We start from the raw sequence: 26,388 nt of genomic DNA, 5'->3' as shown, positions 1-26,388 counted from the left end.
CTTGTCTGTACATGACTATGGGGGCGGGCTGAGTTGCAGTTAACACCATTTAGAGATGCTTTACAGTAGCCACACTAGCCATAGACACAGTGGATAGGATCTGACCCATTGACTTCTATGGGTAAGTGTTGTGGGCATGCTCTGTGACCTGTGCATAGAGTGGGAGGAGGTGAGCTGTGACCATCACCTATTGTGAATAGTGAATCCTGTGTCTCAGTATCATTTCACTATAATCCTTCCTGTAATAATAATAATTAGATAACTACTGAGAAGTTTTCTCAACAGAACAGGAACTGTCAGACTATTATTAGGCGTAGTGGTCCGTGTGAGAACTGCAGGATTTTAGGTATTTTTAAATACAGATCGTTACATTAAAAAGAAAATTATAAATCACCAAAAAATTCTTGAAAAATATGTTTAACTTAAAAACTTCTTCATTTATACCATGTCATTTTCTGGTAACATATATTCCCTTTAGCTGCTTTGGGTCCAGGGTATTTTGGCTGTTTTTAGTACATATAAGGCCTCATGCACACAGGCAGATTTGATCTGCGATCAACACCCGCACGGGAGATCCACTGTACTAGTCACCCATAGAAAAGCATGGAGCTTCCTCAGCTCCATCTGGCTTATTCTTCTTCTGCTTCATATAACGTTACATACATTCACAGGCAGTCTCCTTCCTGCCCGGCAATGTACGCTACATCACTAAATCACAGTCTGGCAGGGAGTGCCGAGCTATTGTAGCGACTGCACGTGTGCTGTCTCTTCAATAGATCAGCATTCCTTCCTAGCCAGTGAACGCTACGTCACAGGGATGTGACCTTCACTGACCTGCAGGAAGAAGAATGCAAGCTTCATAACAAGCTGGCTGGAATGCAGTGAGCTGATGCTGGGGACTGATTAGGATCAGTGAGGAGAAGATATGTTGAGGGGTCTGCCTGTGGAGGAAAAGGGGAGTATAGATTTTTTTTTTTTTTTTTTTTTTTAAATGACGAAACCCCTTCAAGTAAAGTCTGCAAGCCGCCCGTCGTGGGTCATATATTCAGATCATATTGTAACAACATAATGCGTAAGAGGGGTAAAAGAAGCAATAAATGACTACTTGGACATCTACTAGCCATATCTGCATTTAAAGGAAAGATGGTATTTAAAAAAAAAAAAATCTTCTTTCTAGTTTTCTAGCTAGTTGCCACTTTAAGAATTTAGGTGGCCCTGCAGCTTTTATTTTTAATTTCCTAAATGTATGCACTTGAGCCTAGCGAACCTCTTGTAGATATGTATTTACCCTGGAATCACATTATCTTCACTTTGAGAAATGTATTGCCGCTCACATTCAGATGTATAAATAAGCCGTACAGGGAGATTATTAAGTTTAGTTTTCCGCTCCACTTTATTTGACTCCCTAATTCCTAGCACATAGCCCAGGGACAGTGATCAAGAGCCTTATTAGCAGTAGTATTATTGCAGCAAGAAGCATGTGAAGCTTTAGATGTGACATAGAAGAAGTGAGCGAGCCGCTAGTAGCAGCAGCAGATGCAGGGGAGGCAGACATTCTTAAACTTATAACTTCTTGCGTTCTTCTTGGAGACTCTCTGGAATTGCTTTGAAGACTTAAGTATTTCATCTCCCAGGGATTCGCAGACACGGAGCTCCTCGTGCCTTTGTGCTAGTAATTTGCTGGATTTGTCTGCAATTGTTTCGATTAGATCGTCAACCTGGAAGTAGGAATCAAGGGTTAGATGCTGGGGGAGTTTTGGAAGTTCTTAAAGGGTATGTACACCTACCGTATGAACACCATTTATATAGTCTATATCACAAGGTCAGTAACTTTATAAATACAGCGGGGCATATTTACTTAGGTACTTCATAGGCCGGTCTAAGCGCCACAAATGAATAAAGACACAAGCCTCTTAGACTAACTTCACACGGGTGAGCGTGATATGGGGCCGTGAATATTGCCCCCATATCGTGCTCGCCATCCATGTGAAAGCCCCGCGTATGCAGGGCGTTTCCATGTGAAAACCGCCTCTCATCACTTTGGGGATGCAGGCATCCTCCGACGTGCCTGTTCTCCCAATGGAAACAATGGGGCTGTGATGTGAGATTATGCAGCCAGATAGAACATGGCGCGATTTGCTTCTTGTATAGCATCGTATCGCGGTGCCATGCAGGAAAAACATCGCTCAGGTGTATGACTACATTCAAAAGAATGGGGTTCATATTCGTGCATCCCGCATCGCGCAAATCGTGCGTGATTCTCTTGGCCGTGTGAAGCTGGCCTTAATACATTTACCAACACTTCTGTGCACCAAATGGAAGCCTATCCCGGCTGCGAGCCGAAGTAGGTTTCTGCCATAATGTATGCTAGTTTCTGGCATACATTATAGTAAATGTGATGGATAATATGTGGCCAGGCTCCCTAATGCTATGCCCCGCACAATGTTTGAAAAAATGGCGTAATGGTGTTTCTAGCAAAGAATAAATACTTTTTTCCTTATTTATTGCTTCCAAATGCAGCCTTTGGTGCTGCAGCTAATCTCTGCTAATGGGGTGGGGGCTCTGATCAGATTCGGTCTCCTTTCCCCCTCAGGTAGATGACATTATATTCCTGTTTTACTCTCCCCGCAGGAGGAGTCTTGAAAAAGTGGAGTGGCCAGTTCCAAAAAGCTGCAATTTTGACACTTTTGCCAATAGTACATATGCCTCACTCTTTTAGTTTATACTGATCCTGAGTTACTTCCTGTCTTGTCCTGCAGAGCTGCACTCGCTATTCTGCTGAAGTCACTGTGTACCTTACTTATCTTGGGTCTGGAAGGGTACAGTCTCTCTTTCTCCTCCCCTCTCAACACACCATGGTGCCACAGTGCCCTGGTTGGAAATCACTGACAAATAGGGAAGCTGCCATCCAATAGGTGGCGCTGCAGAGACATTTCAGCTAGCAATCCTGACTGCAGCTCACTCCGTTCACAATGTATAGCAATGTGCACATCCACCTAGTGAAAGGAGTGCTGGAGCCACTCTCCCCAAAATCAAGTGTCTGCATACTTAAAGCAACCCTCCGCTTTCAGGGCAAAACTGTGTCCGAGGACCAGAGAGGAGGGGGGAATATTCTGCCTCAATTCTCCCCTGCCGTCCCCCCAATCCACCTGTCCAAGATGGCAGATGCAATCTTTACACTAATGTAAAGCAATGTTGGCCTGTATTTACACGGGCGAGTGCGACATCGGTCTGATGAGAATCAGCCTAATATTGCACCCTTAAACCTAGGATTTGTTTATGCATTTGCGATGCGTTTTGTGTTTTTCACCCCTGTGAAAAAATGACTTGTTCTAATTAGAGATGAGCGAGCGTACTCGGAAAAGCACTACTCGCTCGAGTAATGTGCTTTATCCTAGTATCGCTGTGCTCGTCCCTGAAGATTCGGGTGCCGGCACGGAGCGGGGAGCTGCAGGGGAGAGCGGGGAGGAACGGAGGGGAGATCTTTCTCTCCCTCTCTCCCGCCCGCTCTCCCCTGCTCCCCGCTGCGACTCACCTGTCAGCCACAGCGGCACCCGAATCTTCAGACCCGAGCACAGCGATACTCGGATAAAGCACATTACTCGAGCGAGTAGTGCTTTTCCGAGTACGCTCGCTCATCTCTAGTTCTAATGCATTGTGGTCACATGCAAATGGAATGGCATGTAAGTGCTATGTGATTTTTATATATTTTTTAAAGCACCTATTGGAAATAATGGGTGAATCTTTAATAAAATTGCCCAAAATTAACCAGTTGAAAATAGTAATAGGTTCCTTTCACATTCGATTTCTGTACATTTCAGAAATTGTGTGTGAAAATCAGCCACGTAAGTACAGCCTTAGTCTATAAATGTACTATATCTGCTCTCTGATGGGCCAAAGTTGTGCATGTGATTAGCACTAGCCAAAGGCTGAGCGGTGCACAGTGTGTATTAGGTAGTTAGAAAATTGCTGCAGCCATTTTGGAGGGCCAAAAATGTGGCCTGGAATCGGCAGATTGGCTTGGTGACAGTGAAGCACAACTGCAGGAAATATTCCTCTTCCCCTCCTGTCCCAAAACAGAAACCTGAGAATCACTTTAACTGCAGAGCAGCTGCTAGAAATGGCTTTCTGCCTACTTGTCAGAAAGGAGTAGCCTCTGCAATACATGGCAGTATGGCTGAGAAGACTCCTGCAGGAAGTGTAAGAATGGACTATACTATCAGCTGCCAGAGGGGGAAGAAGACTGATTCTGACCAAAGTCCCTCCCGAATAGCAGCACCATAGAAGCAAGAAATGCTGAAAAAAATATTGTTTTCTATGCTAGAAACACAAATTACTAACCATTAGGGCTCATGTCCACAGACGGGTTTGAATTCTGGGATCCGCATGGTGTACCTGTGCGGATGATCCAGAGTTCAAGCTGCCCATAGGCAATTCTTGGGCGCCCGCAGCTTTATTAAAGCAAGCGGGTTTGTTGTCCGGACCATCCGGTCTGGAAAACAAATCGCCGTGTGCTGCGTTTTGCCTCGGTACCCGTGGGAACGGCTTCCAAGGAAGTCAATGGAAGCCGTCCGGTCTGCCCAACACACCCGGAACTGTCACTCCGGGTGTGCTGTGGGTCCCATCCCATTTAAAAAAAATTAAAATCTCCACTGCACATGTGCGGGGGGCGTGCCGGCCGGCACGCCTGCCCACATGCATGAGGAGACGCCAGATGACCCGCACGTGTCCGGAATGTCCTCATGCCACGGGCAGGGTGGGATCCTGTGTCGGGGCTCCCGCTCGTGGACATGAGGCCATGACATGAGTCGGTGTGTGCTCATGTCATCCACCACTGCAGAGGTCATAATTTCCTTACATAGCTAATTTATGGGGTCTCGGAGAGGGTCATACTTAAACATGCCCAAAATAGCATTGAAAGGAGATCATCAAAAGCACATACAGCTTCCTAAACTAGAGGCAGCCATCTCCACTCATACAAGTATCTGTGGCAGGTTGGCAGCTGTGTACACCAGTAGTAAGCGGGCAAGGGCAACGTTTCCTAGATAACTGTATAGTCTAGCTGGTAACAATTAGTGTTATATATTCGTTATATGTAAGTACCTGTATCTGCAGACTGCCAGCCGTGTACTCTGATGGATTCTTCACCTTGTCTTCTGCTTTCTTCTTCCTTTTCATTAGCGCAAACTGCCTTTTCTTAGGTGAATATGAAGTCTAGGCAGGAAACACAGAAGTCATACATTCACATATATACAACACGTTAAAGGATCTTGTATAATAAGATAGATATACACTGAAAGCTCACTGCATTAGGATCACTTACTCTCTAACGGGTTGGTCCAGCTATTGGGATGATCACAGCTTAGAGATGTCGGGGAACAGATTCCACAAGGTGGTGAACAACCTACATACCCAATTTAACCCATGTTTCATCAGTTGGTACACATTTTGCAGATAAGTGGGAACAGATCTGACAGCCCTTTCCAGCATACCCCAAGCATGTTCACTACCAGGTAGTTTGGGGGCCAAGGTAGTGAATTCATTGTTGCGTTCTTCCAACCACTCCCTAGTGCTTGAAGCTCAATTACATGAAACACTGTCCTTTTGAAAGATGGCATTGTGGTCGGGGAAGATTTTCTGAAGATATAGGTGCAGATGGTCAGCTAATAGGTCCCTGTAGCGTTCACTATTCAAGGATTGTGGTATGGTAATTTATAGTGAGTTAGCGTAGGTACTGACAGACACGATGTGGCCTCGACGCGGCCCGTCAGCCTTTCCTTTTTGGCCAAAATGCGGTACCAACACCCGCATTTTATTAGTATGCATTAGTATTTTTGTATGTAGTTTGCTAGTTGTTGTAGGAGCCCAAGATGTCAGCCAGTGTGGCCCACTTTAGAGATACAGGGCAACCCGCTGTTATATCAGTGAGGGTTGATATCCTGTATGTTGGGTCACCATCCATCTGTGGCTGGCGTCTTCGGTATCGTTCACATGTGCAGGCTATCATTATATGCAGTCACTCCTCCCCAATCTGGGCTGGGTTTCGTGGGTGACTGCATATTAGCCTGCAATGAACAAGTTGCTCCTCCACACTATATTGTCTGGCTGACTGCATAGCTTTAGGGCTTATGGCCATTGCGCCTGCCCTACAGCGATTGTGCCGGTGGCGATTGTGCCTGCCTTATGGCGATCGTGCCTATGGCGACCATGTCTGCTTTGCAGACTTACAGGTATTGCATTTTTGGCTTTTTCAGTGAATGTCTATGGTGACCAACCGCCCTAGGCTATGTCAAGAAAATGTTCCCCAGATCATGACACTGCCAACACTGGCCTGTTGAACCCTAATGGTACACCCATGGGATACAGCTTCATGCTGTTTACTCCAGATGAGGACCCGGCTATTCATATGGTTCAGTGGGAAAAGGGACTCGAGACAACCTTTTCTATAACATGTGTCCAAGGTCCATTGACTTCTTTTCTGGGCCCAGTGAGGTGTTGTTGGTGATGATGTCGGGTCATTAGGGCCACCCTGGTTGGTTTTCAGTTATTAAACCCCAGTTTACGCAAGGTATGCTGCATGATCATTGTGGAATTTTGGCTAACTTCCCTGCTGTTGTACTGCTGGATCAGTTGGTCCAATATGGCATGTCATTGCTGAGTTACCAAACACGCCTCTTGCATCAACCACACATGACCTGCCGCTGTGAGATCCTCTGTCTGTTGTCTGTCCATGGTTTATCCACTCTTGATACATTCTTGATATTCTTGTATGGGAGCAGCCAATGAGTGCACCCATTTCAGAAATACAGGCACCACACCTCCGGGCACCAACAATCTGTCTACTGCCAAAGTCACTCAAGTCACCACATCTACCCATGACTGCCAAATATCGCCTTCTGCTGCGCAGAGGAGAGGGCAGCACAAGAGAGCAGATTGTGATGCGGGCATCACGTGGTACTGTGTTACTGAACACAGGCTGTCATATGCCACCCAAAACCTTATAAGCCAATACTTGGTATAAAGAAATGGGTCTGACTTAAAGTTTGCAAATCGATATGTGGGTAAAACTATAAGGTTAGTACAATAAAAAATGAATAAATGGACTAAGATGGTCACAATACATGCATTCATTCCCATTGAAAGATCTAAAATATGATCCTTGGATTAGAAAGTAAACTGATTCGTAATTTCAAAAATTCCCAAGTATAATCTACAATGACTTCCACTTAACAAAATGAGTTAATTCATGGTTCAAAATGAGTTGGTTCATGGTTTGACGCGTTTCACTGTGGCTAACAGCTCATCAGGAACCTTTAGAATCTTTCTCTGAATAGAGAAAAAGACAATGAGGACTTCCCAGATTTTAGGAGGAATCAACTATAAGATCTGTACATAGCTAGACCCAACCTATGTGGTTGTCTGAATGCTAAATCCTAGTAGGCTAGTGAGAGATTTCTCGAGCTTCTGTAGTAGTATAACTATACAGGAACTCAGTTAAAGAAAATAAATAACTGGGTTCTTAATCTCTGAGAGAGAAGTGGGGTAATGATCGGTATTATTAAATCATTTTTCACTGTTCGCTCTTTATAAATATTCTCCCAGTAGTCTAATCACAGAAGCTAAGTCCCTTTAAGAAGTACTAGCACTCTAAAACAATTTCTAGGCTGGCTTGGAACAACTAGGTCCCAGAGAAAGAGCTGAATGAATGGCTGTGATTGGTTCATCGAGCGCCGATTCTAATTGGCTGAGCCGCCGTGCTCGTGAACCAATCACAGCCAGCCCTTCTGGAGGGTGGGGATTTTGATCCTCCAATCCAGGAAGGGCTGGCAAAAGAGTGTCGGACGTGAAGAAGAGACCTGCGCTGCAGCCAGACACGTGATGTTTTTTTTTTACTGACGCTAAGGCTTCTTTTCAGGGTAGGTCTTATATTTCAAGTCCCACTCCCTCCGGAAAATCCTCGCAGGTGGCGCTATAAAGTCAAGCGACTTTGTAGCACTACGTGTGACTTTGTAGCGCCACCAAATCGTGTTATCTTCGCAAGAAAACATAGCAATATCGCACAGACCACCAATGCGATATCACTGCAATTTTCTCACGTCGCTTTCGTGTCGCCCGTGTGGATATGGCCTAAAGACAACATGCTATTTTTACTGCACCACGAACGCCGTAAAAGTGAAACCCTCCAAAATGGTGCAATTCTGTTTTTTTCTCATTTTGAAAGTGGAGACACCAGAACTGTAGAATGGGATGTAGATGCACAAGCATGTATGACAGTCATGAAAGGGTTACAAAGCACCTGTCATGATAAGTCAGTGGGGCCAGCAGCTGGGAAATATGGACTTTACGCCTGACAGGTCCTCTTTAGGAGTTAAATGTCTTCATGATGACATCCAGCAGTGCCATTTGCAGCCTACAGGGGGAGTTACATGACCTCTATATGCTGTTTACATGCTTGTCCTCATGCTTGGGGTTTTTGCAGCACTTTTTTTGCTCTAGCTGATGTGAAATGATTGGTAGATGGGGGATTGTTAGGTATTGCCTTGTTTGTGGCGCACGTCAGGACTAGTTTTGCTATAAGTCTCAGAAGGCGCAGCGGGGGGGATTCACTGGAGGAGAAATACCCTTCCACCAGGAATAAGGTTTGTCAGTTTCGGCAACAGCTTGTATGCGGGAACATGGATGACTTCTCCTGATTATATCCTGGGGATGGACAACTGACAAGAATGAATCCGGAGCCGTACCTTCTGTAGTCCTGCCGGCAGCGAGGTGACAGATACACGTCTTGTGGTTTTCTTGGAGCGCACTACGAGTTTGTCCGTGGCGATCTGCTTCGTCTCTGCCTCTCGAACATCCAGTTGGAGAATGGCTTTAAAAGAAAAGTGAATCTGAATCTGTTATGTGTTCTCTCTGCATTATCAGCTCTGTCATTGGCACTAAACCTGATGATAATACCCTAAATGGCCGCTTTATTAGAGACACCCATCTAGTAGTGCGTTGGACTTCCTTTTACCTCTAGTACCGCAACAATTTGTTATGGCGTCCATCCCCAGGTATCAGAGGACCCTGTTTCTCTTACGGTGTTGGCGAGTGTCACATGCAAGTTCTGTCCAATAATAGGGAGTTACCTCACACATGTTAATAACATATTGACTTCATTGTGTTTAGACCCATGAGCGAATCAAAATTGCAGCATTTTGTATTTTTTGGCGATTCCTCGAAAGAAATCACCTATTATTTCCTATGGGATCTTTTAAAAAATCGTAACGCACTTGCAATGCCATGCAATTTGCATGTGAGTGCAATGCAACTTTTGCTAATGAAAACTATTGGAAACATTTGGGATTTTTTCATACCTGTGAAAATCGCAAGTATATAGATGAGAGGCGAGGTGTTTTTTTTAAGCAAAAGCTAATAGTGTTCGCATCCAGAATCACAATCTTACAAGTGTCATATCAGTGTGATATCGCACTTGCCCATGTAAATACACCCTTAGAATTGGTAAATCCGCGGGGGTGTCTCGCATGCGTGATCCGCCCCCATAGGGAATCATTAGAGACCCGCAGGTAATTAAATACCTGCTGATGTCATTTTTCCCAGGTGCGCGGATCGTATGTACGGGAAAGCACCCGCAGCATGCTGTCTGATTTCTTGGCCTCATGTCTGCGGGGCAGGAGGGACCTGCTGCGGGATTCTGTATGGGGAATCCGTGCAGACCCGAATTTCCCCGTGGACATGAGGCCTTAGGGTGGCTACACACAGGAATATTTGTGCTCTACTGTTTTGCTCCCCCCTCCTCAAGTTCCATATAGAAGTCTATGGAGGGTGCGCAAGCGTGTGCTCAATATGCAAGCAGATGTGTGAAAAACAGTGCAATTTCGATGAAAAGAAAAGGCATCTGGAAAAGGCATTTATTAGGTTAAATAGCCATTTAAATCAGGGAGTGTGTGTGCCGTGAGCAAAAAATCCATGCCCTGTGGGTGCAAAAAGTACAGTGAAATACGCCGATACATGCACAAAAAAAGCCTAGCTCATAACACAAAATTTTGCGTTAAGGTGCGTGCAAAAATGCATACACCCATGTAAAGCCGCCCTTAGACAATAAGGGCTTATTCACACAGATGTATTTGTGTGCAGAGAATGGAGCCTATAGATTACAATAGGTTTGTTCACATGCACTGATTTAGTTTGCGTAAAAAAATATGCAGCATGCTCTATTTCCCTGCCCATTTCTGCATGAAAATAGCACACATTGAACTTTTTAACTACATTGCCCATCCCAATGAATGGGATATGTGATTTTTTGGCACACCCAAAAGCACACAATTTGCTCTTGCAAAAAGTACAGTGAAGCACTCACTTGCCAACACAAAAACGCAATGCCCATTCTGCAAAAACGCAGCGCAAAGGCGCATATGATCGTGTGAATCTGGCCCAAGGGTGCTGGAACTGGCCAACTGCTGCAATTGTGAAAAGGCAAGTGAAGCGACCCAGACCAGAGGCGTAACTATAGAGGATGCAGGGGATGCGGTTGCACCCGGGCCCAAGAGCCTTAGGGGGCCCATAAGGCCTCTCTTCTCCATATAGGGAACCCAGTACTATGAGTAAAGCATTATAGTTGGAGGCCCTGTTACAGGTTTTGCATCGGGGCCCAGGAGCTTCAAGTTACGCCTCTGACCCAGACGTAGGAGGTATTAAGCAGCAAGGGCAAAAGATGGTAGTCACAGTGGCTCTACTGCTCCTCCTGGCAGAGTAGAAAAATACCGGTCTAGGGTCTGGCTACACCAGTGGTAAAAATAACAAACAAAATAATCGATAGGCAGTTGTTATAACCTGCTATTGGCAGAGTCAGGTAGGGTAAGGTGTTAATTTATCATGACACCAGCCTGTATACGGGTAGGGACTAGAGATGAGCGAACACGTTCGGCCCCGCCCGTTTTTCGCCCGAACACCGAACTTTGCGAACACTTCAGTGTTCGGGCGAAAAAGTTCGGGGGCCGCCGTGGCAGCGCGGGGGGGTGCGGCGGGGAGTGGGGGGGAGAGGGAGAGAGGGCTCCCCCCTGTTCCCCGCTACTGCCGCCCGCGCCGCCGCGCATCTCCCCGCCCCCCGGCGGCACCCGGACCTTTACGCGCGAACACTGCAGTGTTCGGCAAAGCCGGTGTCCGGGTGCGGATGTGTCCGTAACGGACATGTTCGCTCATCTCTAGTAGGGACCCATTCCAGGCAAAAATAATAAATATAAAAATTGGAGAAATAAACACTAAAAATGGGGGTAGTAGTCCTGGTCCGTGAAGCGTTAGTGTGGTACCTCAGAGCAGGATGTCGATGATGGGAAGAGACTTCAGGCCACAGACTGTAGATGGTGAAAACAACTTGAACACTTTTATTTGCACGGAGACAGAGTACTTAGACACTGGCATTAGATCATAGTCTTTCATAACACTTGCAGACACAAAATGTTGCTGACACTTTTCTCAGGGTACTGACATTAGCTTCCAGCTTTTCCTCCCTGGCTTTGACTATTATTTGACACTTCGATTACTGACTTGATTTCTCTTCTTTCTCTGTCTCTCTCTCTTTCCTCTGCTAACTCTCTATTATAATTTGGTATTGTACTCACACTTTAGATATTACTTCCCACCGCACTGGCTAGAGTATGGTCGCCTTCTTCCTCCCTCTATCTCAGGTGTTTCTGGACTAGAAGGCTTGGCCTAGGCTGGCTAACCCCGCTCACTCTCTGTCTTTTATACTTTCCTCATTAACCAATCCTAAATTGAGGGAAATCTTTCTACCCAATCCCAGGCTAGATTGGGGTTACTGAATGTAACCTAACCTAGCTAAAGCAGGTTCGGTTACATAATGCACAGTCATACAGTGTTAGGTGGTAGAAACATCAGACATTAACCCTTAATTGACCATTTATACATAATTCCACATACATACGACTTTTCCCATTTTCATTCGTATATCGACATTTCACATGACGTAGTGATAGAAATGCTGTGGGACCCCAACTCTGGTGTACTACACAGGTATCTTTAATAAAGTGACTATTCAGTGTATAAAGTAAGGTTGGGGCATCGAAAACCGATATATCGAAATATCAATATGTCGCTAATAGAGATGAGCGAACCTACTCGGACACGCCCCTTTTTCGCCCGAGCGCCACGATTTTCGAGTACTTCCGTACTTGGGTGAAAAGATTCGGGGGGCGCCGTGGGTGAGTGGGGGGTTGCAGCGGGGAGTGGGGGGGAGAGGGAGAGAGAGCTCCTCCCTGTTCCCCGCTGCTACCCCCCGCTCCGCCACGCCTCCCCCCGCCCCCCGGCACACCCGAATCTTTTCACAGGAGTACGCAAGTACTCGAAAATCGCGGTGCTCGATCGAATAATTACTCGAAACGAGTCCATTCGCTCATCTCTAATCGCTAATGCTTTGGCGATACTTTTCATCGATATTATGTCCGATATATCGGTAACATCGATAATTTAGGGCGATATAATATCGATTTTTGTAAAGAAGAAACGTGTCTTGTGGTCAGGTGACCATATTTTCTTTCTTTACATTCTGCCCTTTCCTTTGTGTTGTACAGGATGTAGTTTTGCTCGAGGCACTAATGAACTTATAAACAAGTTCTAGAAACTTTTGGAAAGTGTGAGGTCACTCTTTGTCACCCATAAGGTTTGCTCCATGCAAAACGACTCTCAGAAAAAGTGGGGTCTTCGGCCCCTTTTCCACATGCGTTTGTTCATCGCGTTAGACGCAGGCTCTGAACGCTTGTGTCTAATGGGATGGCTGTGGGCAATGCTTTCTAAATGACAGCATGTTCACATGCAGATGGAGGACTGCGCTGAACGCATGAAGGTCGCATCCAGAGAAGGAGACGCGACATGAAGTGCATTCAGCGTCTAACGTGAACGCAGTGCCCATAGAAAAGATAGACCCATCTAACGCAATTACAATTGCGTTCGGGGTACTGCATTTGCGTTGCCAGGCCCCAATCTTTCTAATAATAATATCTTTCTGTAGTTGCTTCTTCGGTTCCTGCAGAAAGAATGTTTTCAAAAGCTGGTGAAATTCTGTCTGCTGGAAGGAGCATTGTGAAGGGAGAGCATGCGAGCAAATTAATATTTCTTGGCTCATTAGATAACGATTATTGGGGCCAATGATAACAAACTTCTTTTCATATACCTAATTTTAATTATATGTTTCATCTGTAATTTTTTATTTTCATTTGTAACTTTAATATATTTCCATGTTATTAATAGTTAGAAGTTAATAAGAAATTCAACAGTTTAAAGTTTTAACAGAAAACTATAATTTTTTTGTTGATTGTGTTGCTTTATTATTAGAGATGAGCGAACACCAAAATGTTCGGGTGTTCGTTATTCGTAACGAACTTCCCGTGATGCTCGAGGGTTCGTTTCGAACAACGAACCCCATTGAAGTCAATGGGCGACCAGAACATTTTTGTATTTCGCCGATGCTCGCTAAGGTTTTCATGTGTGAAAATCTGGGCAATTCAGGAAAGTGATGGGAATGACACAGTGACGGATAGGGCAGGCGAGGGGCTACATGTTGGGCTGCATCTCAAGTTCCCAGGTCCCACTATTAAGCCACAATAGCGGCAAGAGTGCCCCCCCCCCCTCCCAACAACTTTTACTTCTGAAAAGCCCTCATTAGCATGGCATACCTTTGCTAAGCACCACACTACCTCCAACAAAGCACAATCACTGCCTGCATGACACTCCACTGACACTTCTCCTGGGTTACATGCTGCCCAACCGCCCCCCCTCCCCCCCACAGCGCACACCAAAGTGTCCCTGCGCAGCCTTCAGCTGCCCTCATGCCACACCACGCTCATGTCTATTTAGAATTGCGTCTGCCATGACGAGGGACCGCAGGCACACACTGCAGAGGTTGGCACGGCTAGGCAGCGACCCTCTTTAAAAGTGGCGGAGCGATAGCCCACAATGCTGTACAGAAGCAATGAGAAATAGAATCCTGTGCCACCGCCATCAGGAGCTGCACACGTGGGCATAGCAATGGGGAACCTATGTGCCACACACTATTCATTCTGTCAAGGTGTCTGCATGCCCCAGTCAGACCGGGCTTTTTAATTCATAGACACAGGCAGGTACAACTCCCTATTGTGAAGTCCCTGTCGACCCACAGCATGGGTGGCTCCCTGGAACCCACTGGCGGTACACAGAAATATCCCATTGCATTGCCCAACACAGCTGAGGTAGTAATGTCGTGCTTAATGCAGGTGGGCTTCGGCCCACACTGCATGCCCCAGTCTGACTGGGGTTCTTTATAAGTGTACAGATGTAGTAAAAACTCCGTGTGCACCTACAGCATGGGTGGGTGCCAGGAAGCCACCGGCGGTACATAGAAATATCCCATTGCATTGCCCAACACAGCTGAGGTAGTAATGTTGTGCTTAACCCTTTCCAATCCAATTTGTATATGGTTTTCCTAGGGGGCTTACTCTTTTTCTGCTGTTATACAACGGCGCTATATGCTGGCTAAAGCCAGTACTGCATGAGCTGACACGTAGGATAGGCTCCGACAGCAGAGAGGCTGGCAATATACAGTAAGAGAACCCCGACGGACGTCTACCAACAACGGAGCTGTACAGCCTTAAACCCTAATGTCTTCACAGGTCACACAGTGGACTGGAAAGGGTTAATGCAGGTGGGCTTCGGCCCACACTGCATGCCCCAGTCAGACTGGGGTTCTTTACAAGTGGACACATGTAGGTTTAACTCCCTGTGGACCCACTGCCTGGGTGGGTGCCAGGAAGCCACCGGCGGTACATAGAAATATCCCATTGCATTGCCCAACACAGCTGAGGTAGTAATGTCGTGCGTAATACAGGTGGGCTTCGGCCCACACTGCATGCCCCAGTCAGACGGGTTCTTTAGAAGTGTACAGAAGTATTAAAAACTCAGTGTGCACCTACAGCATGGGTGGCTCCCTGGAACCCACCGGCGGTACACAAAAATATCCCATTGCATTGCCCAACACAGCTGAGGTAGTAATGTCGTGCGTAATGCAGGTGGGCTTCGGCCCACACTGCATGCCCCAGTCAGACTGGGGTTCTTTACAAGTGGACACATGTAGGTTTAACTCCCTGTGGACCCACTGCCTGGGTGGGTGCCAGGAAGCCACCGGCGGTACATAGATATATCCCATTGCATTGCCCAACACAGCTGAGGTAGTAATGTCGTGCGTAATACAGGTGGGCTTCGGCCCACACTGCATGCCCCAGTCAGACGGGTTCTTTAGAAGTTTACAGAAGTATTAAAAACTCAGTGTGCACCTACAGCATGGGTGGCTCCCTGGAACCCACCGGCGGTACACAAAAATATCCCATTGCATTGCCCAACACAGCTGAGGTAACGTCAGCTGTAATGCAGGTGGGCTAAAAATTAATTTGATTACACTGTAGGCGAGGGCCCACAAAAATTGCTGTATCAACAGTACTAATGTACATCCCAAAAATTGGCCATGGCCAGCCAAGAGGGCAGGTGAAACCCATTAATCGCTTTGGTTAATGTGGCTTAAGTGGTAACTAGGCCTGGAGGCAGCCCAGTGTAACGAAAAATTGGTTCAAGTTAAAGTTCCAATGCTTTTAAGCGCATTGAAACTTATAAAAATTGTTCAGAAAAATTATTTGAGTGAGCCTTGTGGCCCTAAGAAAAATTGCCCGTTCAGCGTGATTACGTGAGGTTTCAGGAGGAGGAGCAGGAGGAGGAGGAGGAGGAATATTAGACACAGATTGATGAAGCAGAAATGTCCCCGTTTTGGATGGTGAGAGAGAACGTAGCTTCCATCCGCGGGTGCAGCCTACGTATTGCTTACGTATCGCTGCTGTCCGCTGGTGGAGAACAGAAGTCTGGCGAAATCCAGCCTTTGTTCATCTTGATGAGTGTTAGCCTGTCGGCACTGTCGGTTGACAAGCGGCTACGCTTATCTGTGATGATTCCCCCAGCCGCACTAAACACCCTCTCCGACAACACGCTAGCCGCAGGACAAGCAAGCACCTCAAGGGCATACAGGGCTAGTTCAGGCCACGTGTCCAGCTTCGACACCCAGTAGTTGTAGGGGGCAGAGGCGTCACCAAGGATGGTCGTGCGATCCGCTACGTACTCCCTCACCATCCTTTTGCAGTGCTCCCGCCGACTCAGCCGTGACTGGGGAGCGGTGACACAGTCTTGGTGGGGAGCCATAAAGCTGGCCAGGCCCTTAAAGACTGTTGCACTGCCTGGGATGTACATGCTGCTCGATCTACGCACATCCCCTGCAACATGGCCCTCGGAACTGCGCCTTCTGCCACTAGCGCTGTCGGCTGGGAATTTTACCATCAGCTTGTCCGCAAGGGTCCTGTGGTATAGCAACACTCTCGAACCCCTTTCCTCTTCGGGAATCAGAGTGGGCAGGTTCTCCTTATACCGTGGATCGAGCAGTGTGTACACCCAGTAATCCGTAGTGGCCAGAATGCGTGCAACGCGAGGGTCACGAGAAAGGCATCCTAACATGAAGTCAGCCATGTGTGCCAGGGTACCTGTACGCAACACATGGCTGTCTTCACTAGGAAGATCACTTTCAGGATCCTCCTCCTCCTCCTCCTCCTCAGGCCATACACGCTGAAAGGATGACAGGCAATCAGCCGGTGTACCGTCAGCAGCGGGCCAAGCTGTCTCTTCCCCCTCCTCCTCATCCTCCTCATGCTCCTCCTCCTCCTCCTGTACGCGCTGAGAAATAGACAGGAGGGTGCCCTGACTATCCAGCGGCATACTGTCTTCCCCCGCCCCCGTTTCCGAGCGCAAAGCAGCTGCCTTTATGGTTTGCAGGGAATTTCTCAAGATGCATAGCAGAGGAATGGTGACGCTAATGATTGTAGCATCGCCGCTCACCACCTGGGTAGACTCCTCAAAATTACCAAGGACATGGCAGATGTCTGCCAACCAGGCCCACTCTTCTGAAAGGAATTGAGGAGGCTGACTCCCACTGCGCCGCCCATGTTGGAGTTGGTATTCGACTATAGCTCTACGCTGTTCATAGAGCCTGGCCAACATGTGGAGCGTAGAGTTCCACCGTGTGGGCACGTCGCACAGCAGTCGGTGCACTGGCAGCTTAAAGTGATGTTGCAGGGTGCGCAGGGTGGCAGCGTCCGTGTGGGACTTGCGGAAATGTGCGCAGAGCCGGCGCGCCTTTACGAGCAGGTCTGACAAGCGTGGGTAGCTTTTCAGAAAGCGCTGAACCACCAAATTAAAGACGTGGGCCAGGCATGGCACGTGCGTGAGGCTGCCGAGCTGCAGAGCCGCCACCAGGTTACGGCCGTTGTCACACACGACCATGCCCGGTTGGAGGCTCAGCGGCGCAAGCCAGCGGTCGGTCTGCTGTGTCAGACCCTGCAGCAGTTCGTGGGCCGTGTGCCTCTTATCGCCTAAGCTGAGTAGTTTCAGCACGGCCTGCTGACGCTTGCCCACCGCTGTGCTGCCACACCGCGCGACACCGACTGCTGGCGACATGCTGCTGCTAACACATCTTGATTGTGAGACAGAGGAGGAGGAGGAGGAGGAGGGTGCTTTAGTGGAGGAAGCATACACCTCCGCAGATACCACCACCGAGCTGGGGCCCGCAATTCTGGGGGTGGGTAGGACGTGAGCGGTCCCAGGCTCTGACTCTGTCCCAGCCTCCACTAAATTCACCCAATGTGCCGTCAGGGAGATGTAGTGGCCCTGCCCGCCTGTGCTTGTCCACGTGTCCGTAGTTAAGTGGACCGTGGCAGTAACCGCGTTGGTGAGGGCGCGCACAATGTTGCGGGAGACGTGGTCGTGCAGGGCTGGGACGGCACATCGGGAAAAGTAGTGGCGACTGGGAACTGAGTAGCGCGGGGCCGCCGCCTCCATGATACTTTTGAAGGACTCCGTTTCCACAACCCTATACGGCAGCATCTCAAGGCTGATGAATTTTGCGATGCGGACGGTTAACGTTTGAGCGTGCGGGTGCGTGGCGGCGTACTTGCGCTTGCGCTCGAACACTTGCGCAAGCGACGGCTGAACGGTGCGCTGAACTACACTGCTGGATGGGGCCGAGGACAGCGGAGATGAGGGTGTGGGTGCAGGCCATGAGGCGGTAGTGCCTGTGTCCTGAGAGGGGGGTTGCATCTCAGTGGCAGGTTGGGGCACAGGGGGAGAGGCAGGGGTGCAAACCGGAGGCGGTGAACGGCCTTTGTCCCACCTTGCGGGGTGCTTGGCCATCATATGTCTGCGCATGGTGGTGGTGGTGAGGCTGTTGGTGTTGGCTCCCCGGCTGAGCTTTGCGCGACAAAGGTTGCACACCACTGTTCGTCGGTCGTCAGGCGTCTCTGTGAAAAACTGCCAGACCTTAGAGCACCTCGGCCTCCGCAGGGTGGCATGGCGCGAGGGGGCGCTTTGGGAAACACTTGGTGGATTATTCGGTCTGGCCCTGCCTCTACCCCTGGCCACTGCACTGCCTCTTGCAACCTGCCCTGCTGATGCCCTTGACTCCCCCTCTGAAGACCTGTCCTCCTGAGTAAGCGTTGCACACCAGGTGGGGTCAGTCACCTCATCGTCCTGCTGCTCTTCCTCCGAATCCTCTGTGCGCTGCTCCCTGGGACTTACTGCCCTTACTACTACCTCACTGCAAGACAACTGTGTCTGATCGTCATCGTCCTCCTCACCCACAGAAAGTTGTTGAGACAGTTGGCGGAAGTCCCCAGCCTCTTCCCCCGGACCCCGGGAACTTTCGAATGGTTGGGCATCAGTGACGATAAACTCCTCTGGTGGGAGAGGAACCGCTGCTGCCCAATCTAAGCAGGGGCCCGAGAACAGTTCCTGGGAGTGTTCCCGCTCCTGAGCAGGTGTCATTGTAGTGGAGTGAGGAGGCTGGGAGGAAGGAGGAGCAGCAGACAGAGGATTCGGATTGGCAGCAGTGGACGGCGCAGAACTGCGGGTAGACGATAGGTTGCTCGAAGCACTTTCTGCCATCCAGGACAGGACCTGCTCACACTGCTCATTTTCTAATAACCGTCTCCCGCGTGGACCCATTAATTGGGCGATGAATGTGGGGACGCCAGAAACGTGCCTCTCTCCTAATCGCGCAGCAGTCGGCTGCGACACACCTGGATCAGGAGCTTGGCCTGTGCCCACACCCTGACTTGGCCCTCCGCGTCCTCGGCCGCGTCCACGTCCTCTAGGCCTACCCCTACCCCTCAGCATGCTGTATTACCAGTGATTTGATTTCACAGGCAGGAAATAAATTGGCGCAAGACTGCAGGCCAAATATAATTTTTGCCCTTTTTGGAAAACGAAAGGCCCCACTGCCTCTAGTGAATGAATTATCTAAGTTTAATAACTGTGCTGTGTCCCTGCTTATGTGTCACAGAACGTGAGGGTAGCAGAGTTATTAACTGTGGCAGAGCAGGTATTTTTTTTCCCAATTAAGGAAAGCAAATGGCGAACCCAGCAGTAAAGCGTAGCTGGGTGCGTATGATTTAGCAATGTTTTTCACGCAGCTCACACGTCTCCACAGGCGTAAGGACGGACACAGGCTGGACAAATAGATTTGTTTTCAGTTTTTTCCCACCAACAGGCAGCACTGCGTATATTCAATGAACCTGAGAAGTTTAATAACTGTGCTGTGTCCCTGCTTATGTGTCACAGAACGTGAGGGTAGCAGAGTTATTATAACTCTTGGAGAGCAGGTATTTTTTTTCCCAATTAAGGAAAGCAAATGGCGAACCCAGCAGTAAAGCGTAGCTGGCTGCGTATGATTTAGCAATGTTTTTCACGCAGCTCACACGTCTCCACAGGCGTAAGGACGGACACAGGCTGGACAAATAGATTTGTTTTCAGTTTTTTCCCACCAACAGGCAGCACTGCGTATATTCAATGAACCTGAGAAGTTTAATAACTGTGCTGTGTCCCTGCTTATGTGTCACAGAACGTGAGGGTAGCAGAGTTATTATAACTCTTGGAGAGCAGGTATTTTTTTTCCCAATTAAGGAAAGCAAATGGCGAACCCAGCAGTAAAGCGTAGCTGGGTGCGTATGATTTAGCAATGTTTTTCACGCAGCTCACACGTCTCCACAGGCGTAAGGACGGACACAGGCTGGACAAATAGATTTGTTTTCAGTTTTTTCCCACCAACAGGCAGCACTGCGTATATTCAATGAACCTGAGAAGTTTAATAACTGTGCTGTGTCCCTGCTTATGTGTCACAGAACGTGAGGGTAGCAGAGTTATTATAACTCTTGGAGAGCAGGTATTTTTTTTCCCAATTAAGGAAAGCAAATGGCGAACCCAGCAGTAAAGCGTAGCTGGCTGCGTATGATTTAGCAATGTTTTTCACGCAGCTCACACGTCTCCACAGGCGTAAGGACGGACACAGGCTGGACAAATAGATTTGTTTTCAGTTTTTTCCCACCAACAGGCAGCACTGCGTATATTCAATGAACCTGAGAAGTTTAATAACTGTGCTGTGTCCCTGCTTATGTGTCACAGAACGTGAGGGTAGCAGAGTTATTATAACTCTTGGAGAGCAGGTATTTTTTTTCCCAATTAAGGAAAGCAAATGGCGAACCCAGCAGTAAAGCGTAGCTGGCTGCGTATGATTTAGCAATGTTTTTCACGCAGCTCACACGTGTCCACCGCCCGTAAGGACGGACAGAGGCTGGACAAATAGATTTGTTTTCAGTTTTTTCCCACCAACAGGCAGCACTGCGTATATTCTATGAATAATAACTGTGTTGTGGCCCTGCCTATACAATTCTTTCCCTGCAGTATCAATGGAGGGTGGAATGCTCTGCAGAGGCGATTTTGAGAAGCCCAAAAAAAATGCAGCACAGCTAACAGCAGCCTGGACAGTACTGCATACGGATAAATATGGCCCTAGAAAGGACCGTTGAGGTTCTTGAAGGCTACACTCACTCCTAACACTCTCCCTGCCTATGCAGCACTTCTGTCCCTAATGCCAGGTGCAACGCTCTGCAGAGCCGATTTTGAGAAGAAAAAAAAATCCCACTGCTAACAGCAGCCAACACACAGCTATCAGTGGCCCTAATAAGGACCTTTGGGGGTCTTGAAGCCTACACTAACTACCAATTCTTTCCCTACAGCAGCTCCGGTACAAACAGCACTGTCCCTCATCTAACTCACACCGCATCTGAGGCGAGCCGCGGGAGGGGCCGACTTTTATATTAGGCGAACACCTGATCTCGCCAGCCACTCACAGCAGGGGGGTGGTATAGGGCTTAAACGTTGCAGGGGGAAGTTGTAATGCCTTCCCTGTCTTTCAATTGGCCAGAAAAGCGCGCTAACGTCTCAGGGAAGGAAGTGAAAGTAACCAGAACACCGCATGGTGTTCGTCACGAATAACGAACATCCCGAACACCCTAATATTCGCACGAATATCAAGCTCGGACGAACGCGTTCGCTCATCTCTATTTATTATTAACCCTAGACCTGTTTTATTTTTATACAGCATTTAAAAAAGTCAATATATCGAAATATTGATAGTTTCCCACCGATATTTTACAATAATCGATTGTTTGTTCAGCGATAGTCGATACTATCGACTATCTATATTTTTGTGTCGATGTCCCAACCCTAGTATAAAGTGATTAGATTTCAGACTATTACAATTGCAAGCATTTCTAATAAGGTAATGGAGGAGTTGTAGTAACTGCACAGTGTCTGGATAGCCATGGTGCCTCATAGAGCATGATGGTCCGTTCATTTTACAACTGGTGCAGTACTAGGCACAGCCACTGCCAGAGGTATGACCCTGTGCCTTTAAACAATTTAAGGGGCCGTGCTGCCTTTATTAACTGATTGGCTGAGGTCCGAAAACTGGACACTCACCAATCTGATATTGATGATCTATTCTAAAAATAAGTCATCAGTAGGGTAGTCTCGCAAAACCCTTTAAATCTCATTCTGTGAATATTACACAATGTACTGGATATAGCTTTGTTTTAGGGCAAACAGAAAAAGTATCACCCTATTCTCTCCTAGGACTGTCCACCTCCAAGCACCTGACCTAAAATTTTCACTTGACCCGTTATTAAGTGAAAAATAAGCACCCCATGATTGCGTTTGTGGAAGGCCGATGAGAACAGAGGGAGACCCCTCTCTGTTTTATCAGCTAGATACCATAGTTGCTATTGGCCGTGGCATCTAGGGAGTTAAATGACAAGGATCAGAGTCTCTGATCCTGGCCACCACAGCGAGAGCTCGTCTGTCAGTCAACACAGGGACGATGCAGGCACAGGACACATGACAAACATGTTTATCATAGAAGCTAAAGACAAGCCAGTCTAGGATGTTCATCTACATTATGGAGGCTTACTTGGTTAGAAATAGGCGTCTCCTTAATGTAACCTCCAGTCCTAACATCTGTGCTTGATAGTAAGCTGCGGTGAGTTATGTATACCACATAGGCTTCTCCCCTCCGACCACCTTCATGACTACAGCAGGTGATTTGCTGATCCCTGCCTACTTGTATCCGCCCCACTTGTTGCTGGTTTGGGTCTACCTATAACATAGCGCCAGTTTGTAATTTTTTTCTAGGCCACTTTGATTTCCCAAATCTCCCCTGTCCATAAAGACATGGCAAGTAAAACTCCTCGAAACCCGAATATCCCCATTGCCGTTAGAGTCTCTTTTACCTGCACAGTCTTGAGGTAGTACCTGCATTGCCAACTGTTGACCTGTTTACTGAAACTATTGCCAGTAAAATTAAAGGAGGGAATTTAGAAACACATTGACACCAGATTTCTTGTGTTAAAAAGTCTTTTGGAAAAATGTACACATTTTCTGCCATCCTTGGCACTATTGTAAAAAGTAAGCAAGGCATGGTGGGTCTTCGACAAATATCCCCCAAGGTGTTCAAGCAGCAGCCTTGTATTTTTACATGCTGTCTGTTCGTTCCTAATTTTTCGACCAGGTCCCGAATTTGACCCATTCTGCAGTCCGCTAATCTACAGCCTGCTGATCCATTGGTCCAAGCATTGCATGCTGGGGACTTTACAGCTCCAGAATCAGTTCCTGGGGAATATAAGTATTTATGAAAGAAGAGATGAAACGAACAGGAGCATATAGGGGGCAGAGTTCTCTAAAGTGATGCAAAGTTAAAATGGAGCAGTTGTCCATCGCTACCAGTTTGAGTCCTAGTTTTAAGGACATATATATAAAGGAGAACTGAATGTAATTGGGTTCTACAGGCAACAGTTCCCTTTTTACCTTTACACTACTATTGATACGTCTCCCCTATAGAATACAGAAAAACCTTCAATAACCTATATAATAATAGGTTTAATGCATTAATGCGAGGGTCCTATCAGATTTCGTTGCCGCTTCCGAGAGACTATCAGGTAGAGTTTTCTAGAAAACGACGAAGCGTTTGATGGACAATATGTTGTATAGATGTCCCGGCTAGATGGATGTAGCTGACACACAAACAAACTTAAGATGTATACCGATATTTGACCTTACCAGCTTGTGATATCCTCCTTCTTGACCCTTTGACTGTTTGCCGTGAGAGTGCGAGGTGTTGAATCATTTTAGGCAGGTGATACCGTTTGCGGGACAATACTGGTGACTCGTACCTAGAAGATGCAGCATGGAGGAGGGTTGTAGACTTGGTTCCCTTTATTCTGGTGGCTATTACTTTACCCAAGAAAACTTTCATCTTCTTCCCCAAACTTTTCTTTTTGTGCTCTGGAGTCATGGAGGATCCTGAATCACTGTCAGTGGAGAGTTCCTCAATGGGGACTAGGATATTTTGGTTCAGTAGGTTGGTTGACACATCTCCATGCCACCTGTATGAAGAACAAGAGTAAGGCTGGAAATACATAGGCAGTTTTTGGAGACTAAGTCAGAAGTGGATCCAGCAGGAAGAAGTAAAATGTCCTTCTTTTATATTTCCTGTTCGTTTTTAAGCCATTCGTGGCTCAAAAAACTGCATGTGTGATTCTAGCTTAATGGGTTGTCTCACGACCTCTGATACCTGGAATGCAGTGGGCATGTCCAGAAATGTGAGGTAACAGAGGATGCGCAAGCACACCTCAGCTCCATTTGCTTTAGTGGGACTGCCAAAGATAGTTGAATCTCTGGTGGTCCAACTGAAGTGAATGGAGCAGAGGTGTGCATGTGCGTCCTCTGCCTCCTCATACTAAGGGACACTTGAGGAAGTTCTGGGTATTTTGGAACGGTCAGGGGCACTAAGGTTACACAATCATAATAAACCATTAATAATAGCTGTAAAGTAATAGATGCCTAAGGCACATGTCTTCAAGTGTCTTGTTATGAATACAGCCCTGCTTAGATACATATAGCAAAACCATGCTGCTACCCGACAAAACTTTCATCTTCTGCTCCAAACTATATAGTGCTTACTCTGGTCAGTGATCCATTTTTGTCTTCTTACATTAAAGCCAACAATAAGGGTAAAGTCTAACGTAGGTTTTCAAATTGATTGTTAATGGTCACACAGTTAAGTGATGTGGTCAGTAATTTGAAAATCAAGCTGACCACATATCGGGGTCCCTGTGATCAGCTTATCATCCAGTAATCCTTCTGTCAAAGTGGAGAAGCCCTTCAAGTATATACTAAACTTTTTAGCAAGTTTTTACAAAGTTTGACCATTTTCAAATGATTTTGGCCTGCACTCAGCAGCGATCATTACCTGATAATGCCATTTCTTCTCGCCTGGGAAGAGTTGCTCTTGATGTGTTGGAATCCTTTGCCTTTCCCAATCAAGCTCTGTGATTCTGATGCCTCCTGCTGTCGTTCCATGATTAATTTGCCTTAAAGTCTTGGGCTGGTGCTCTGGTCATGCTCTATGGAGTTGAATGTTATATAAGGGGTTATCCAAGGGTGAATGTTGTTCTAATTTTCTTGTAATGAATGTAAGGATTCTGGAGAGTCATATCAGTATATGACCTCGATGGATCCTTCTTGTGAATGATGTAGACAGAGGGAGAACTTTTCCTAGACTTTCTTAAGTTTGTTTAGAACATTCACCAGGGGCTTGTGAAATTCCTGCTCCTTCTCTCCTCCGTTCTTGTGAGGTGAATGATGAAAAACTTGAAACAAATATTTATCATGATGGTGGTGTCTACGGTGTTTGTCTCAGATGAACCCATCTGTCTTATGGAGATGCCATAGTGCCATATACCAAAGTGAGGACTTAATAGTTATATACAGGACATACCCAGGTTATACCAGCATGGTCCATTTCACTATATACAGGGACATGTATAACTTATATCAGTCGTACATACATAATTATATACAGGACATACCCAGGTTATACCAGCATGCTCCATTTCACTATATACAGGACATCTATAACTTCAGCTGTTCATATAATTATATATAGGAGATATCCAGGTTACATGAGTGTATCACTATATACAGGAGATATATAACCTATACTAGCTATACCTATGTATATAGAGTAGATACCAACATTACATCAGCATGGTCCATATCACTATATACATGGATACAGCGGATGTACATCTTCTGTATATAGTGATATGGACCATGCAGGTATAACCTGGGTATCTCCAATATATCCATACTATTCTTATAAATGCAAAAGTAACTCCGTCGGTCTGTTTGTTACCTTTTCACGGCTAAACCGCTGAAGTGATTTTGATGAAATTTGGCAGGGTGATAGCTGGCATCGTGAGGAAGGACATAGCCTACATTTTATCCTAAAAATGTATAGTGTTCTCTAGGGAGCACGACAAGAGAGATTTATTTGGTGATGCGCAGGCGCACATCCACGCCAGCGCTGCTTCGTGGCAGAAGGGTAAGAGGTGCACATCATAAGCTAGGCCTCCCCAAATGGTCAGACACATGAGGGCAGACGTCATTGCCGCACGTATGCGATTATTAAGTTGGCAAGGATACCCGGCGTTTCCCACGATTAAAACTTGAATGAAAAACACATTAACATGGATTGAGATTTTAAAGAAAATCTGTGTTGCCCATAGCAACCAATCACAGCGCAGATTTTATTTTACCTCAGCTTTTGATAACTGGATTTACTATCTACTTTTTGGCCACGCTGAGGCAAAAAGGCATCAACAAGCTGAAAGACCAGCTGCTCTTGGGCAGTAGAGACCCCGGAGCATCTCAGGCCCGGCGTACTGTAGACTATAAGCGTCACGCATCCCTTAGAGCCACAGAGACATTGGAACAATCTTAGGAACAAACGTATACATCCTGTATATAGCGATATCGATCATGCTGATATCACTTGGTATATCACTATATACAGGAGATGTATAACCTATACCAGCTGTACATATGTAATATATGGACCATGCATTGCTGGTATAACCTGGA

At 46.9% G+C, this 26,388-nt stretch overlaps 1 protein-coding gene across 1 annotated transcript; it reads right to left on the bottom strand.

The window, feature by feature from the left end:
• Nucleotides 1-1,374: 1,374 nt before the first annotated feature.
• On the bottom strand, nt 1,375-25,008 carry C3H3orf49 (chromosome 3 C3orf49 homolog). The gene is made up of 5 exons (XM_066596632.1): nt 24,716-25,008; nt 23,524-23,849; nt 8,742-8,866; nt 5,104-5,214; nt 1,375-1,718 (listed from the first exon to the last, which is right to left on the bottom strand). Exons 1-5 carry the CDS (start codon nt 24,823-24,825, stop codon nt 1,521-1,523), a joined length of 870 nt encoding a protein of 289 aa, XP_066452729.1. The 5' UTR covers nt 24,826-25,008; the 3' UTR covers nt 1,375-1,520.
• Nucleotides 25,009-26,388: the final 1,380 nt, after the last annotated feature.

Source organism: Eleutherodactylus coqui, chromosome 3 (assembly GCF_035609145.1).
Source record: "Eleutherodactylus coqui strain aEleCoq1 chromosome 3, aEleCoq1.hap1, whole genome shotgun sequence".
Lineage (NCBI taxonomy): Eukaryota > Metazoa > Chordata > Amphibia > Anura > Eleutherodactylidae > Eleutherodactylus > Eleutherodactylus coqui.
The sequence above is the reverse complement of the archived record's forward strand: the minus strand, read 5'-3'. Positions and strand labels throughout refer to the sequence as shown.